Raw genomic sequence first — 15260 nt, 5'->3', positions numbered from 1 at the left:
ACATATATACATATATATATATACACATATATACATATATATATATACACATATATACATATATATATATATACACATATATACATATATACATATACATATATATACATATATACATATACATATATATATATAATATAACATGCCCAAACACACACTGTGCCCTTGAACTGTCACAAACATATCTAGAAAGGGCAACGCATTAGTCAGCAATGCAAGCTTTCTTGTTGCTTTCTCTTTCTGCAAAAGCTTTTCCCAGAAGTCGTGATCTGTTGTACAGCCAGTGAACGCGTCATTTCATTCTCGACACAAACTTCATCTGCACACTCAGACTTCAGACGCACACTCTTTCTGCTGAGTGTGTGTTTACTGTGTTATTGTAGAGATAGTTTTAGATACAGTAGTTCCGTCTTGGAGCATTCACCACAGGACTGATGGTGATGATCAGCGAGTGTGTGTGTGTGTGTGTGAGAAAGAGAGAGTGTGTGCGTGCTTCTGCTCTTAAAACACACACGGCATGTTTTCATCTTACCCTGATTCTCCTCATGGCTGCCACGATCTCCATCCGACTGTTGGGCCTGGGCACGTCGAGACTCCCCACGTACTGAAGTAAACAATCACACACACACACACACACACACACACACACATTACAGCTGCACAATTAACTCCAACAGCTCCCGAAGTGGAGTTAAGGACAGAAAATTAGGGATCTTTTAGAAGATGTGATGTTTTTTGTTTTTTTTAATAAAGACTGCATACACCGTCTACAATATGCGGTAATGCTCACCCTATGAACTCTACAGACACAAAAACAAAACAGAAAGACAAACTGAACTACCTCAACTCTATTTTCCATTGGAGCTGATGTATCACAAGGTAAACACTGAAATTTAGCAACTAGTGCCTCTCTATGTATGAGTTTAATGTATTGTTAAAGACTAGCTCTGCCTTCTTATTAAGCTCTTTGTGGCTTGCATATATTCACAGTTTGGTAATTAAGTAGCTCTAAGGATCATGTTGTTACATCATGGTGTATTGATGATTGTAATAATTCATTGAGATATTGTTTTAAACAATATGTACATGCTGCTATATGAGGAAGGATGGATGCGTGTTCATGTGTTTGTTCTTGGTCCCACCTGCCATGAGATTCTTGCTTCATACTATTGTGTTTTTGTTACAGAATTTTGATTGTTTCTACTCCTGATGTATTGTGTTTCGCTATACTCAGCGGAATAAATGAATACGGAGAAAGAAAAGCAGACAAACAGATGAGAAAGCTGCTTGATAAGCAGTTCAAATAACACAATAGATACAAGCAGCCATGTGACTCAACTTTGGACCAGTAACACTTCAACATTTCTTCCACTGTGCTCTCTGTTTCCTGCCCTGCAAATCAACTCACACAGCCCAAGATAAAGTTACAGATTAGTGTGTGCGTGCGTGCGTGCGTGTGTGAGAATAGGGTCACTAAAATCTGAATTCTGCTGAGCTGCTTCCCTGAGAGGTTAATAATTCAATGACTTGGGGGGAAAAAAAACCTGAAAATACACTCAGTTCACTTTTGAGCTCTAAAAATAAGGACGTCTCCCTCGGTTTTTAAGGAACTACAATTCCCCAGTGGCCCTGCAGCACTAAACCACACGTGTAGCTGAGTACACACATGGCATGCGTTCAAACTTCATGGTGGATCCCGGAGCACCTGCCGCTCCGCTGCAGAACAATACAGCTGTGGACTGACTGACCAACATAAAAAGAGGGAGAGCTTTGTTTATTTCACCTTAGCTTGGAAAGAGATCCCATGGTGGTACGCCTCGTCATTGTGCAGCGGCAACCTCGAGTCCTTCACGTCGTCCACCAGGTTGTACCTGTTCCTCGCGGGCATCACGGTCTCCAACTGACGACCTCCCACCCCCTCCTCTCTCTCTCTCTCTCTCTCTCTCTCTCTCTCTCTCTCTCTCTCTTCCGACACAGTGTTTAACAAACAAACAGACACATGTCGCCTTGGTTTGAAATGCTACACTCCCGTGTGTGTGTACGGCACGGCTCCAACAGTGAGTTCCCGGTGGGAACGCAGTCCATTGTTGTTGCTTTGCGCTTCAAAGAAAAAAAAAATAGGTCCCGTCCTCAAGAGGGACAGATTTGGGCGCCCCCCTTTTTTTTTCCTGTGACAATACACCGAGACACTCTTAAGGATTTCCTTCTGGGAAATACAAATAAAAAAGCACAGCACCGTGGAGGGAAACGCGTGTGTTTTCCAAAAGCCACGGAGGGGAAATCCAGCGTAAGAAAGCGGTGTTTCTCTCTGCGCAGGTGATGTAGCTCCTCTGTGGGTGTATTTCTTTTTTTTGAATCACGTCCTGTTGTTGGCAAGCAGCGCTGCACCCGTAGTCTCCCTCTCTCCCTCCTTCAAAGCACAGAGCCAGCCCCTCATTGGAGCAAAGTTCCCAGACATGGTGCAACCTGGAGCTGGGGAGGAGAGCATGTCAGACAGCTCCGTTAGTCTGTAGTCCTCCCCTCAGGAGATGGAACCTGTGGAGGTTACAGCAAAATAATGAGTACATATCAACAGTATAATGACATGTGGTAAATATAACCAGTGGCTGAATGGCTGAATTGCCTACAGTAGTGAAAACTAGTAGGTTTTACTCCACTACAATAATTTCACAGTAAAAAGTATGACATACTTATATGATATGATGCAGTAGTGTACAAAGTATCTAAAACTGGCTTCACATTGAGAAACTATGTCATTAAATCCAGAACAGTATAATATTCCATAATAACATTACACTTTGAAATGAGCCATTCTGCATAATGAACACTTATTTTGGATACTTTAAGTACATTTTGTTGATAATACTTTTACTTCTCCTTGTAATGGAGTATTTTAGAGCATGGTCTTTCTTCTTTTACCTATAAGTAAAAGCTCAAGTACTTTACTGAAATGAGGTACTTCTACTTTACTTGTCCATTTCCACTTTCTGATACTTGACACTAGCATTGTACTAAATATTGTACTTTTTCCTCTACTACATTTATATTTTCAGATTAGGATTTTGGACGTATGATCATTCATAACATCTGATGCATTGTTATAGATTTAGCTCCACAAAAGCACACAAAGCAGCTCGTATGAACTCCACCGTGGCCAACCTCAACATCAAAGTAAGTATTTAATGCTAACGGGTCATTCTGCACTATGAGTATCTTTTCTTTTGATTTTGTTGTCAGTACATCTTGTTTTTTGTTTTGTTTTTACATTTACCATTAATGAGTATTTACACTAGTGGCATTACTACCTTTATTTAAGTAAATTATTGGAGTCATTTCCCCCCACCTTCTCCAAAAGAGATAGAATATTTGGTCATGTCATATAACATTCCCTGAATTAAACAGCGTATTTTTCCATCCCAGATCCAGGCTACATTTTTCTCATTGCATCATGCAGTAATTCTTCTGTAGGCCATGAGCCGTGGGCTATTTTTCTCAATATAAAAGACATCTTTCAAGTCATCCTTTGCTCCTGAAAACTGCAATACAGAGTCAGGATGACGATGATCAAATGGCACAAACCTCATTCGGTAATTTTCATCGTCCTTAAGATTCCCCCACGGGAGCCCAATAAATCTATTAATAGATAATAAGAGTTCAGGCACTATAGTTTTTATGACTGCAAAATTATGTCTCTGTTCAGACAATAATTTGCTCGTTGCTTTGCTCATGAAGTTAAAATAATGGGAGTACTGGTCCTCATGATGCTAAGCCTCTATCAAGCTTCCACCTCTCACCATGTTGTTGTCACATCACTGCTGCAGCTGCTGGTATTAACGTTAATCCTATGCATGTTCAGGCCAATAATAAGCCTGCAAGTGGAGCATCACTGCCGGTTCAATTCCATTAAAAAGAAGGGACCTTACTCTACTTGTAATAGTAAAATAGTACACAATGAATTAAATAATAGGATAAACACTTACAGTAATTAAACCTAAAACATGTTGTTATAATAAAGCAATGGCGCCCTCTGTTGATTGCTCGCTATGTTACTGCAGTTTTTTAACCAGGTTTCCAGATATGTTTTAAGATTAAAAGTAGGCATACATATAAAGATCTTTGTCTACAGTATAGTCGGTAGCGTTACAGTGCAGATTCAGCAGATGGACTTATATGGACTAATCCTTGCAAATCAAATGAATTAAGATCTGTTAATATGAGAAAGAGGCGACTAAATCCCTGCAATCTGCACTCGAATGGCAAGCTATGACAGTAAGATTGAAAGCTGATTAGCTTTATAGGTGAGAGAAGATGCCTCACAAGGGAGGGATGATGCTGACATAATGCGGTATTAACTAAATGCAGAGAGGTGGTGATCATTAACTTGAATAATTAATCATACAGGCACCTCCACAGCAAAATCAATCAAACCTAAATTAAAACCTTTAAAAGAACCCTTAACTTGTTATCCACATGTAAGGTCATGTAACCAGTTCCATAACAATACAACAACAAAACAATCCTGAAAGTGAGAGGAGCTAAGGCCTTCTTGATTTCTATTTTGGGCCTTTTAAGCCTGAGAGGGTTCAATGAGGAACTGGACTTGAAGCTGGTTTTGTAGTCCAGTCGACTGAATTACATTTATTCTCAAAGGGATCAATAGGACAAATATCAAGAAATAGCTTGACATTTGGGCAATTATGCTTTGCTTTGCATATAAATTAAATGGATTTGTGTGATGAGATTAACATTTTAAAAACTCTTCAGCACTCTGAACCTGAAATCCTCTTTCAGATGTTGTTCTTTGATCACTAATAAAAGAAGAAAAAACTGAAAGGAAATTCTTCACACAGAAGATTGTGAAGATACACAAGACTTTTAAAAAGTTACACTTACCCTTAAGAATTTCTGTAAGCTTGGTGGTATATTCCAAATATATGCTTTTATCTCTTCCAGAAGTGATCCTCTGTAAATAAATGCGTGGAAAAAAGTGTGTGGAATGTCAGGGAGGGCGGCCGCCCTGCAAATCAGAAGAAGCCTAGACCACGACAGTAGTAGCAAGTTTGTTTAATTCACTAATTGATATCAGGATCAGGATTCACATCACAACACGCATTACACACATATCTCTTACAGCAAAATATGCACTCAACACTTTAAGATGTAAAATTAATTAAATCAAATCACAGGAGTGTTGGATGCATGTCACCGCAATAAAGTACACCTGGATGGATGGTTGTGGATGAGGAACGCTGTTTATTGTATTGAACATTGAACTAAAACGGTAGTGTAAGTGTGTGTAGTGTCAGACTGTAGCATACTGCTGGTGTGTGTGTGAAAGCTGGTTGTGCATGATTTAAATGCTACACACATGCTTTTCCATCAGCTCACATGATAGTATTTCATAGTCATGCTTATGCTAGTTAGCATACATCTTTGATCTATGCATAAACTACTCCGTATCTGTACGTTGTGCATTGTTAAGTATGACACCTGAGAGCTGGTGGTGATGTGTGAATGATCCACTCAGTCACTGACCAGCCAGTAATAGACTTAGGATAGAAACGGCTGTAAGAGCTACGTGTAAACACTTATTCCCAAAGCATCCTTATTAACGATGACACCACAGAGGAAAGGCAACAAAAACAACACAAACACAAATTGTACATTGCTGACCGCTGCATACCTCATTCGAGTGACAAAGGCAAACCATGGCTTTGGTGAATGTGTGGAATACAGACCAATTAGTACCTGAATCAAGACACTTCCTCTCATTGATTTTCTTAATGTGTTTTGGTAGAGTGTACCAATTAAGACTCATAATAAACGCAGCAGATGTTCAGTAACAGATTATAACCCCCCCCAAAGAACAAACATATTTTAAAAAGGATAACAAATAAGCGCACATTCCAGTTGTTCCATTAGACAATGTTCCACATAAGTTGCAGCCACGACTTGGCTGCCTGATCACGAGGAACGATACGCAAACAAGCTCACACATGCACTGACAGCTTTTAATGAATTTCCCTCTCTACCAGAGTCTATGCTACCAAAAGTTTAATTCCGGAATGCCTCAGCTGAGCTTAAAGCAGCTGGAAACTGTGTTTATCTTTGGGTATACCAGATACATTCCCAGTGTTTAACATATCCCTAATGCCAATGTATATTTAAAAATCATTCAGGCTGCAATTCAGAGTTTTGTCTGCACAGTGGGTTTAAAATCGCTCTTTTCTTTACTCAAAAGTCATCCAATGAAGGTACATTTTGGATTCAAATACAGGGAGACACTTAAGGAAACACTTGAGGCTATTTACAGATATGTGGTGACTTACCGCACACAGACAGCTCTGAATCACAGCCTCAAAGTCGTAGCAAATAACCTGAAGTCACATTTTTACAATCATATTAATATCTATTGGGATTTCCTGAAAGGCTCTTGGGCTAAAAAGACGTAGCTCACATTTTTTCCTGCAGAAATAGGGTTTACGACTGACAGCAGCAACAAAAGGAATCAAATAATAAATACAACCCATGAGAAGACCATAAACCATAAAGACAAAGCTTACAATTTAAGTTATTCATCATGAGAGATCCCATTTACACGCCAGGTACCAAATAATGGGCTAAATCCAATCTGCTTGGATGCTACCAGGTCAAGAGAACAAGAATGCAGCAGTTTAAGTAAATAAATAAAATCAGTATCATAATTATGTAGTGACAGAAATGGGAAAGAGGAAAGGAGAACAGAAGATGGATGAAGGGCTGTAAAAACTGAAGAAAAAGGAGAGTACGGGGAGGGGGGGAAGGGCAGATGCCTCACACCGGAGCCCCGTTTGCCATTTCCGTCATCCTCTCTTCATCCCCCTGTTTCTGATGCTGCAGTCTGGCATAAGTCACTGCGTCTCCCCTGAGAGAGAAAAGAGAAAAAGGACGACAGGATGCGAGAGAAGGGAGGGCAGCAAAAAGAGAGAGCAGGTACCACAGGAGAGGATGACGATGTTAATTGCGATTATTACAAGGCTCACCTTGTCCGAGGTTAATTTGCATCAATAAAGAGACTCATTAGGGTTGTTAGAAGCATTAAAACAAATCATATTAGCCGATTATAATGTGGAATACTGCATTTAATGAGAGCTTGTTTTAATGTAACCTTTTAGAGGGGTGTTATGATGAGTGACACATGGAGAGATATGATTAATTACAAAATGTCTACTGTACAGTTTACCTTAAAATAGATAGAAAAAAATGTGTGTTATATAGAATAGCTGTGATCTTTCCTTCTTCCTGCTACATAAGAGCTTATAATATATACAGTATATTACATTATTACATGTTATAAAATACAAACAGACATCTTACTTTTTGCCTAAAGACGCAAGGCCGTACAGAACTCCTGTAGCGAAGGCGATGGCGTTTCCAAACAAGGTCGTGAAGGAGAAACTCAAGACTACAGGAAATAGAGCCATCCTGACAAAGAGCATCAAGAGACAAAAAGTCAGTGAATCATGTTAAGTACATGCTGGAGATTCCAAAAAATAGATAATGCAATGTTATTAACACTCAGAAATTCATAGTCTGAAACGACATGAACTGTGGACGGTGCATAGCTGTCCTCACCCGCAGTAGAAGAAGGCTTTCTGCCACGGTTTGAATTTGTCTGCACGGGCTGCTATTGCATTAGCAAACTCTATGAACTGGCAACAGAATGGGACTTCACACAGGAACAGCACGAAGGCGTTCAGCCTGGAGACAGGACAAGAGGACACAAACACAAGCAGTGAATTATCTTGTGCACTTCCATCTCAAATACTGCACAAGTCTGGAGGACTTTAAACACGGGAGCTGTGTAGAAAAGAACATTTACGCCGTCAGTGTGCCGGAGCACTACTGCTCAAATGTTTACTGTCATGGAGACAGCAGGAAAACGTCTACAGCGAGCTGGATAGTTGCAGATTAATAAACTACGTTTATTTATCAAACGGTCATTGTAGCACTAAAAGGTTCATTTGATTATGGCGTAAAGAATACAAATGAATGTCTACATTGTCTTTTTGATTCATCTTTGTTTCTAGCTAGCATTGTAGCTAAAGCTAATGCAAACGTGTTCTAGCCAGGGAGGAAAACAAACCACAGTCGGCTTTCCTGAGGCATGTGCACAATTCTTCAAGTTCTGAGCTGCGGTCTTTGGCACAACATGTTCAGGACAAGAATTTCTCCACACCTCCGTCATTTGAGCAGGAGGTGTGGCCACATGGCTACATGAGACTGCTGCTCACTATCCATGTAAGATGATACTGTACGTACAAATAAAGGAATGTAAATGAACAGGTGAGTGCACGACGCATGAGATATAAGATAAAGGTTAAATATGCAGTAAAGCTCTGATGGAGCATTGATATCTTAGGATAGTTTGAATGGGACTTTCAGTAGATGTTTAGTAAAACGTTAATAGAACCAGCTCACATCTGTGTCTAAATAAGTAGTTTTATAGTATGTTTGTTATTTTTTTCTCCTGTAATACCAACAGTATAAGAAATGTCTCGCCCTATGGACTGTGAATGAGCTATTCTGTGCATGCTACATTTAAATAAGCGTAGCGAGTGTCAGACTTACACCATCCACACTCCTGCAGCGATGTTTAAAGGGTTCACAGTGACACAGTTCCACACTCCTGCGATGGCACAGGCTGCAAGACAGCGAAGCAAAAAGGGTGATTATCAAGACACATGAGCCAGACAGAGTGAAAACACGACAGTATGTGGACGCAAACGCACAAAAGACAAACACACAGGCACGTCTTCTGCTGATATCTAAAGCAGTAAACAACTGAAACATTCTGAATAAAATCACCCAGCACTCAGATCTAGATGTGAAAGCTATCATGACACATGCTTGGGCTGAAAATTGATAAATTAACCCATATCAAATTTGAAACAATTATTACCACAGTGTGAAAATCAAAGCAGGCTACATTTTCCATGCACAAGATTCCTTTAATGATAATCTGAGCATTCTCAAAATAAGCCATTTCTATCTTTTCCCATGGCTATGATATGTGTCATCATCCCTTATTTATTTCACTGTTCCCAAAACACACACACACACACACACACACAGGTCCACTGTCTGACTATCCACTGTCAACGATAAGTTGTGGAAAATTCAAGTCAGCATGTTCTACATGTGAATATTTGGTAGTTCCTGAAATAATGTGTGATATGGATGATATCACACATTGTAGAAGTGTGTAATCAGTTGTATTCACACTAACATTAAGCAACTAAGCATACAACATGTGAGGTGTATCTGCTGTAGTACCTTTACGGCTTATTTGAAATATAGTAACACAAAGGAGGGCGTGTCAGCTTTTGGTGTGAACTGTCTTTGTCAATTCATCTGGCTATTATTTTCTCGATAAACTATTCAGTCAGTAAAACGTTAGAAAATGTCCACCACCACAGTTATCCAGAGCTCAACGTGACATGAAATGGTTTGTTTTCTTCAACAAAAAAGTCCAAAATTTGGATTCAGGATATCAGGTTTGCGAACAAAAACAAAAAGATTAGTTGCCAATTCATTTTCAAATGTGATAAAGAGCTATTAAAGGTAATCACACCTCCCCAATAAACACATTATCGTGTATTCCTTCCACTACAGAGTAGGAATAAGATGTAAAAAAAAAAATCACCATCGACATTTCCCTTTAATTTCACAATCAGTCACAAGCAGCAATGTTTATCCTGTCTCATTTATACTGATGTGGTATTCATAAAGGGCACACATTATTTGATATTAAGTGCCAAGTATGATCTTTAGTATTTGAGAGTGAGAAGAGAGAGGGTACATGTGTTGTGTTTCTATGTGAACTACACACTGCCACAAACAGTGGAACAGTGTCCCGCTCCTTTAGACCATCCAGCCTCCTCAATAATACAGAGCCCATTGAATATGCAGAGCCCGGGTGGTTCATGTGATACCGGCACTGAGACTCTGGTGTCACTGTGAAGGAGAGCTGCAATGCTGCTGGAAAACTGCAAAGCCAGCAGTAAAAAAAAAAAAACACACTTCTCACACTGAACTCCTTCCTGGGGGATGGAGTAATAGTACCTGCTGTGGACTATGTGCATGCATATCATATTGTTTTAATTTAGGAATAACAGGCTGTTATGAACTGAAGCCATGCAGACAGGCGGTGTCTGCTGCAGGGAGGGGACAATGGGCTGTAACAAAGCTTTTGTCTGGCGTGGAAGCGCAACTGAAGTGAGAATTGTAAACAATAATAGAAAATGAAATAGTAATCTGGTGCCCTTTCTGTCCCGTTTATACTCTAACCCGCATATTAATGCGGAAGAGTACACACAATCAGTATAAAATAATGCTGACATGACAATAAAATGTACCTGCTTGTCACATAAAGTAGCACAAACTTAATATAAACTGATTCACAACACACTCAATAGTTACATCTGCAGTGCATGCAGCCATGGCAGGGTTATCTCGGCGGCCCATGACTCATGTACTTATAACAAGCTATTGACAGCTTACTTACACATTCCTCCCAAAACTCCGGCTATTTTACAGAGCCATCGGTACCACCACGTCATGCCATCATCCTCCGGAGTGGTTTTAGCTGCGGTCTCTGCCTCGGTGCTCATTGTGTTCTTCTAGCGTTGTTAGCTGAAGCTAAAGCCAGTGTTCACAGATGTCAATCCTCAGACGACCTAACAACAGCTTCGTTAAGTATGTAACGTTACGCCAGTCTCAACAAACTAACTGCTAAACTTGATTATTACGACACAGCGGTCCCTACCGGTGATACAGATTTAACTTAAAGTTGTAAGTATTTTTTTTTAAATGATCTTTTCTTTCCTTTGTTTTGTTTGTGACCAGCTGCTTTAGTACCAGCTAACAGGCTAGCTAATGCTAAACAGCACCACCACCCAGCCGCCGCTAGGAGTGGATATCACCGCTGCATTAGTCCTGAACTCTCTAGCGGCCTTATTAAAAGAGCAGAAACTATCCTGAACTCTTTGTTTTTATTGTATTATAAACTGTACACTGCCCACGCTGTTTGTTTGGGAGGCTGCTCCGTTGTTCTCCTCTGGCTGCCCAGCGGTGCATTGTGGGATGCATCTGATGCGCGTCATGGTTTGTTTACATACAGGGAGGGCTCAGCTGTTTTTTGGCGTTGTAATAAATATGTTACTACATGTTTTTTGATTATATGTACAGAGGAAAAACCTGGAGTGACAGTTTTGGGTATTTGTTTGGTTTGTGCCTTTCCTGCGTACCATTACATTAGAGCAAAATATAATAAATAAATAACCAACAATCTTTGAAAAAGAAGGTTGTTGAAAGAATAGGTCACAATTATTTAAGTAACATATTATCAGGTGCACTTTGAAATGTACATATGATCCACTATTGTTTTAATACTTAAAACATTGTGAAGCTATTCACAGCAATCCTGATTTCACCAGCAGCCCTTCACATCAAGACAAGCGGAGAAACTTGCTATTAAATATCCGATTCATCTTTAATTACCCATTCACACTTTTATATACAACATATTCTTCCCAAATCACTCAATACCCATGTGAGTTCCTTGCAAGGAAATCAATACATATGTAAATGTCTCTCAGTAGCTTTCTGTTAATGTGCCTGCTGTAGAAACGTGGACTGTGACCTTCTTAATTAAAAATTGGACATGGATGAAAAAAGAAATGGACAAAAGTCCGGTCTGCAGAGGGATGATCGGGTCGGTTTAAGGAGAGGTAGGTGCAGTAACAAGGACAACGTCCACTCTAGCCAGTCAGAGTTGTTTGTCTTATTGCATTGAGCCTCAAACCAGAGCCTTTAGTGAAAGCAGGCTTTGGAGCAACACACGGCGTCTCTCACTCCGACAGCAGAGTGGACTGTAGTGACTTCAGAGTCCTTCGACTGGTCTTCCTCGCCTCCATCATCAGCGCTGGTTTCCTCTTCCCCGTGGGCGTGCGGCAGAGCATGCTATCGAGGGTCTGCTGGGTCACCTGATCGGCTCGCTGAAGATGAGTCACTATCTGCTCCACTGTCATCATGTGTGGGCCACCCTCACTCCTCAAGCGCAGCACATCCACCTGAAACAGGTCACAAGAGGTCACTGAGCAAACAGCAGTGTTTCACTGATTTAGATAAACATCTCCATAGCTTGTGTTCTTAGTGAGTATAAGTTGCGTAGACAACAGACTGACTCACCACCTCCTGAGAAAAGTCAAGCTTCTTCACAAAAGAAGGGCTTTTAGGCAACAGGGCTGCAGACAGGACGGAAACGGCATCCGTCACCGCTCCTGACATTGCTAGTACTATGACCTAAATCACCATAAAAAAATTATTAATAATTTAACAAAAAGGGTAATAAATAATGTAAACCGCAGTGACATGAGCACCCTTACCTTCAGATTTTGGCATAATCGGCCGTCGGTGGTCATTATTCGTGAATACAACGACTGTGCATTTTCTATGTCATTCTGGAACAAATACAAGACAGAAAAAACAAATTATTGATTATATATACATCACACGATATTCCCCACAACTTTTTGCATGAATGAAATGAACAGAAGAAGAAGATATAACTCACTTGTCTGAGTGCTAATGCTACAGCAAAGCAGTAAGCATGTCGGGGGACGGACTGCCCTTTGGTCTGCCCCTCCTCTATCAGAGAAGTGCAGATCGTGTAGGACTCCGCCGTGTTCTGAACCAACATAGCAGAGAACATTAGCTGACCTTAAGGAGTTTCTACATCTTAAAACAAATAGAACTTTAAGGACTGTAACGTTAAAAATGTATCGCTCAATTACCAGTTTAAAACAGGTGCCAGCTGCCAGTGTCAATGTGTCTTTGTTGAATGGTATACCTTGGGCCCTCATGGTTCTTAGTACCTCCAAGGCATCTGCAATAGCCAGATATAAACAGTATATATGTATATATAATATCATACACATGTGACGATGATTTCAGAAGAACAAAAAAAACACTGGGAGGTTAATCTGGCACTTACTTTCATAAGAGCCTTTAGTGAACAACATGTCAATGGTGATGTTAAAGGAGGTTGCGTCGTTGAAAAATCCCCTCATATTCTGTTCAGACAAGTGAGAGGAAATGTCACCAAGTGCAATTCAGCTGTTAGAAAAGTACAGATTCTGTCTAAGCGTTGCCCCTCATGGCACTTGGTCAGTAACCAGGGTTTTACCTTATCTGTAAGTGTAGCAGCAGCCAAGCTCTCCAGACCCAGCTCATAGCACAGCCTCACAAAGAGGGGACCAAACTTGAACTCTCCATACACCAAGTTCCTGTTCTCTGCGTGATACCTTGTGAGTGCAAATAAAAGAACCATCACACATGCATAATTCAGCTACTCGATACGAGATGATAGTCGAAGCCATTCAAGACATATTTGTTTTGCAGTGTGAAGTGGGCAGAATCTCATTTCCTTCTTTCTAATTGTTTGTCAAAGGCAATTCAGAGAAAGAGGATAAACATGGAACACGCTTTGGTACTGAAATGATCTACTTTGCAAGAAAGTGTGTTTATGCTTTACAAAATTGCAAATGAAGGATGTACCATACCTATAAATGGCATCTCTTGCTATCACCATGTCATCGGCAGACTGGCACAAGTGAAGGAGAAGCTTCAGCTCATCTTTCAGAATCAGCTCATTCCTTTGTAGCTTCTGGCTGAATAGCTCAATGTAATTTCCTGTAAAATGGGGGTGAGAGTGTGAGAATATGAACTGTGAAAACGTCATAACAGATGGCGTAAAACTGCAGCCGTAGAGCCGGTGAGGAGAACTACTTCACCTTTCGATCCAGTGACAAGATGAGCCACAGCCAGCTTCCTTTGCTGGAAGTCTTGTAGTTTGATAACATCTTCTGACAACAGATGCCTCTTAGCTGCAGAGAAAAGAGTTAACAAGAACTACTTATATAAAAGTAGCAATTATACGATAAATTATTAGTTAATTATAAGATTTCTATTTTGTGCAAACAGTCTTAACTTGCAAAGTAACTGAAGCAATTAAATAAATGGAGTGGAGTAGAAGTATAGTGTAGCATAAAATGGAAATACTTAAAGTTAAGTACGAGTACCTCAGACTTGGGTGTACATTTAGCCAAAAATGCAGTGGTGTTGTGTGGTGAAGATAAGGCTGGTAAAACCACCAAAATAAACTACATTTGAAGAAAGGTTGCTCGCTTGAGAAGCCATTCATAACTTGGCCTAGCGGGATAGTTTGTACTGACAATAGCATATGCCTTAAAATATCAAAGACAAAGGCCATGTTGCAACTGCTGCAAACCCTGCGAGTAAAACCCGAGATAACCCACGTGTTGGTGGATTGTTATGGTATGGAAAGCCACATGCAGTCAGTACAGTGCCTTTGTAAACATGTGGGTTATCCACCAGCTGCTAACGTAGCTTCTCTAAATAAACAGACCGCTTTAAGGGTCACAGACAAGGGAACATATCGACGGGTTTTATTAGTCTTACCTCCTATGCAACCTTCAATCCCACCTGGCTGTAAAACACCACAAAACGCTACTTTAGAGGGATCGCGTACTAACGACCGACAACATTTACCGACCCTGGCCAGCGCCATAGTGCCCACTGACTGTACCATGCAACGGAAAACCAAGGGGGTGTAATCGGAGAATTAATAGAGTTATAACATGCTGATTTATGCCCAAATAGTGAGACGTGTTTTATAATGCACTAGTACCTAATACGCATTTTAATTGGATTAAGACAGAGTGTGTAACTATTTGCTTTATTTAGTGATGCGCAAGTACGCAATTTGGTATCATCCAATATGGCAGCGCCCTGTGATCCGAAGCAGGAGTCGGCTACAAAACTTTCATCATTCACGTTATCCTCATTTATATCTGCTCTGTCTGAATTGAAGTTCTATTCTTTATTTTTGCTCCAGCTGTTGGCGTACTTGTTTGAGGTGGAAAAGCATTTTATTACCATAAAGTTTTGAATCCTTTGACCTACAGGTGGCGCTGTTGTATTACACGTTAAACATGTCTGACGAGTTTGCTGAGGTTTGCTGCTATCAGAAAGTTTAGGACACAATAATGAATAATAATATGTGTAGATAATGTGTCGTTCACATATTTGCACTTTTGGCCTGTCATTGCCGTTGGTTGTCATTGCGTTATATTTCAAAAAATATATATAGTTTAGTGATATACATTTTTCACACAGTTCATACTGTAGGTTGTCTA

At 40.2% G+C, this 15260-nt stretch overlaps 3 protein-coding genes across 4 annotated transcripts in view; all 3 read right to left on the bottom strand.

Moving 5' to 3' along the window:
* Positions 1 to 2399, bottom strand: part of LOC116390386 (carboxyl-terminal PDZ ligand of neuronal nitric oxide synthase protein) — a 45727-nt gene extending 43328 nt beyond the window's left edge. The window contains exons 1-2 of the mRNA XM_031860024.1: positions 1784 to 2399; positions 533 to 604 (exon numbers count right to left, since the gene is read on the bottom strand). Of these exons, the coding sequence (XP_031715884.1) occupies positions 533 to 604; positions 1784 to 1888 (177 nt within the window). The 5' untranslated portion in view covers positions 1889 to 2399. The remainder of the gene's footprint in view (positions 1 to 532; positions 605 to 1783) is intronic.
* A 1178-nt stretch (positions 2400 to 3577) lies between these two features.
* cacfd1 (calcium channel flower domain containing 1) lies at positions 3578 to 11105 on the bottom strand. 2 transcript variants are annotated; one of them, XM_031860358.1, is made up of 5 exons: positions 10547 to 11105; positions 8611 to 8683; positions 7615 to 7740; positions 7357 to 7464; positions 3578 to 6904 (listed from the first exon to the last, which is right to left on the bottom strand). In XM_031860358.1, the coding sequence occupies exons 1-5, from the start codon at positions 10650 to 10652 to the stop codon at positions 6814 to 6816; spliced, it is 504 nt and encodes a 167-aa protein (XP_031716218.1). In that variant the 5' UTR covers positions 10653 to 11105; the 3' UTR covers positions 3578 to 6813. The 2 variants fall into 2 exon arrangements, with proteins under 2 accessions (XP_031716218.1, XP_031716219.1); XM_031860359.1 differs by having other exon boundaries at positions 6812 to 7147; positions 10547 to 11104.
* Positions 10660 to 14653, bottom strand: ptcd2 (pentatricopeptide repeat domain 2). The gene is made up of 10 exons (XM_031860357.1): positions 14524 to 14653; positions 13836 to 13928; positions 13605 to 13734; positions 13229 to 13346; positions 13037 to 13115; positions 12837 to 12928; positions 12617 to 12730; positions 12429 to 12503; positions 12232 to 12345; positions 10660 to 12113 (listed from the first exon to the last, which is right to left on the bottom strand). Exons 1-10 carry the CDS (start codon positions 14651 to 14653, stop codon positions 11892 to 11894), a joined length of 1167 nt encoding a protein of 388 aa, XP_031716217.1. The 3' UTR covers positions 10660 to 11891.
* Positions 14654 to 15260: the final 607 nt, after the last annotated feature.

The sequence above is a fragment of the Anarrhichthys ocellatus genome, unplaced genomic scaffold, assembly GCF_004355925.1.
Source record: "Anarrhichthys ocellatus isolate YVR2014 unplaced genomic scaffold, GSC_Weel_1.0 scaffold23, whole genome shotgun sequence".
NCBI classification, from domain to species: domain Eukaryota; kingdom Metazoa; phylum Chordata; class Actinopteri; order Perciformes; family Anarhichadidae; genus Anarrhichthys; species Anarrhichthys ocellatus.
This window is presented reverse-complemented; position numbering and strand designations above follow the sequence as displayed.

Coding starts and splice junctions, on each gene's coding strand:
- ptcd2 (XM_031860357.1), bottom strand. CDS start 14,653: ATGGTACAGTCAGTGGGCACTATGGCGCTGGCCAGGGTCGGTAAATGT. Junction 12,504..12,616: donor TAGCATTAGCACTCAGACAA/GTGAGTTATATC, acceptor TATTTGTTCCAG/AATGACATAGAAAATGCACA. Junction 12,114..12,231: donor TTGACTTTTCTCAGGAGGTG/GTGAGTCAGTCT, acceptor GACCTGTTTCAG/GTGGATGTGCTGCGCTTGAG.
- cacfd1 (XM_031860358.1), bottom strand. CDS start 10,652: ATGAGCACCGAGGCAGAGACCGCAGCTAAAACCACTCCGGAGGATGAT. Junction 7,741..8,610: donor GCTGCAGGAGTGTGGATGGT/GTAAGTCTGACA, acceptor TCCTGTCTCCAG/GCTGAACGCCTTCGTGCTGT. Junction 7,465..7,614: donor AAAGCCTTCTTCTACTGCGG/GTGAGGACAGCT, acceptor GCTCTTTGTCAG/GATGGCTCTATTTCCTGTAG.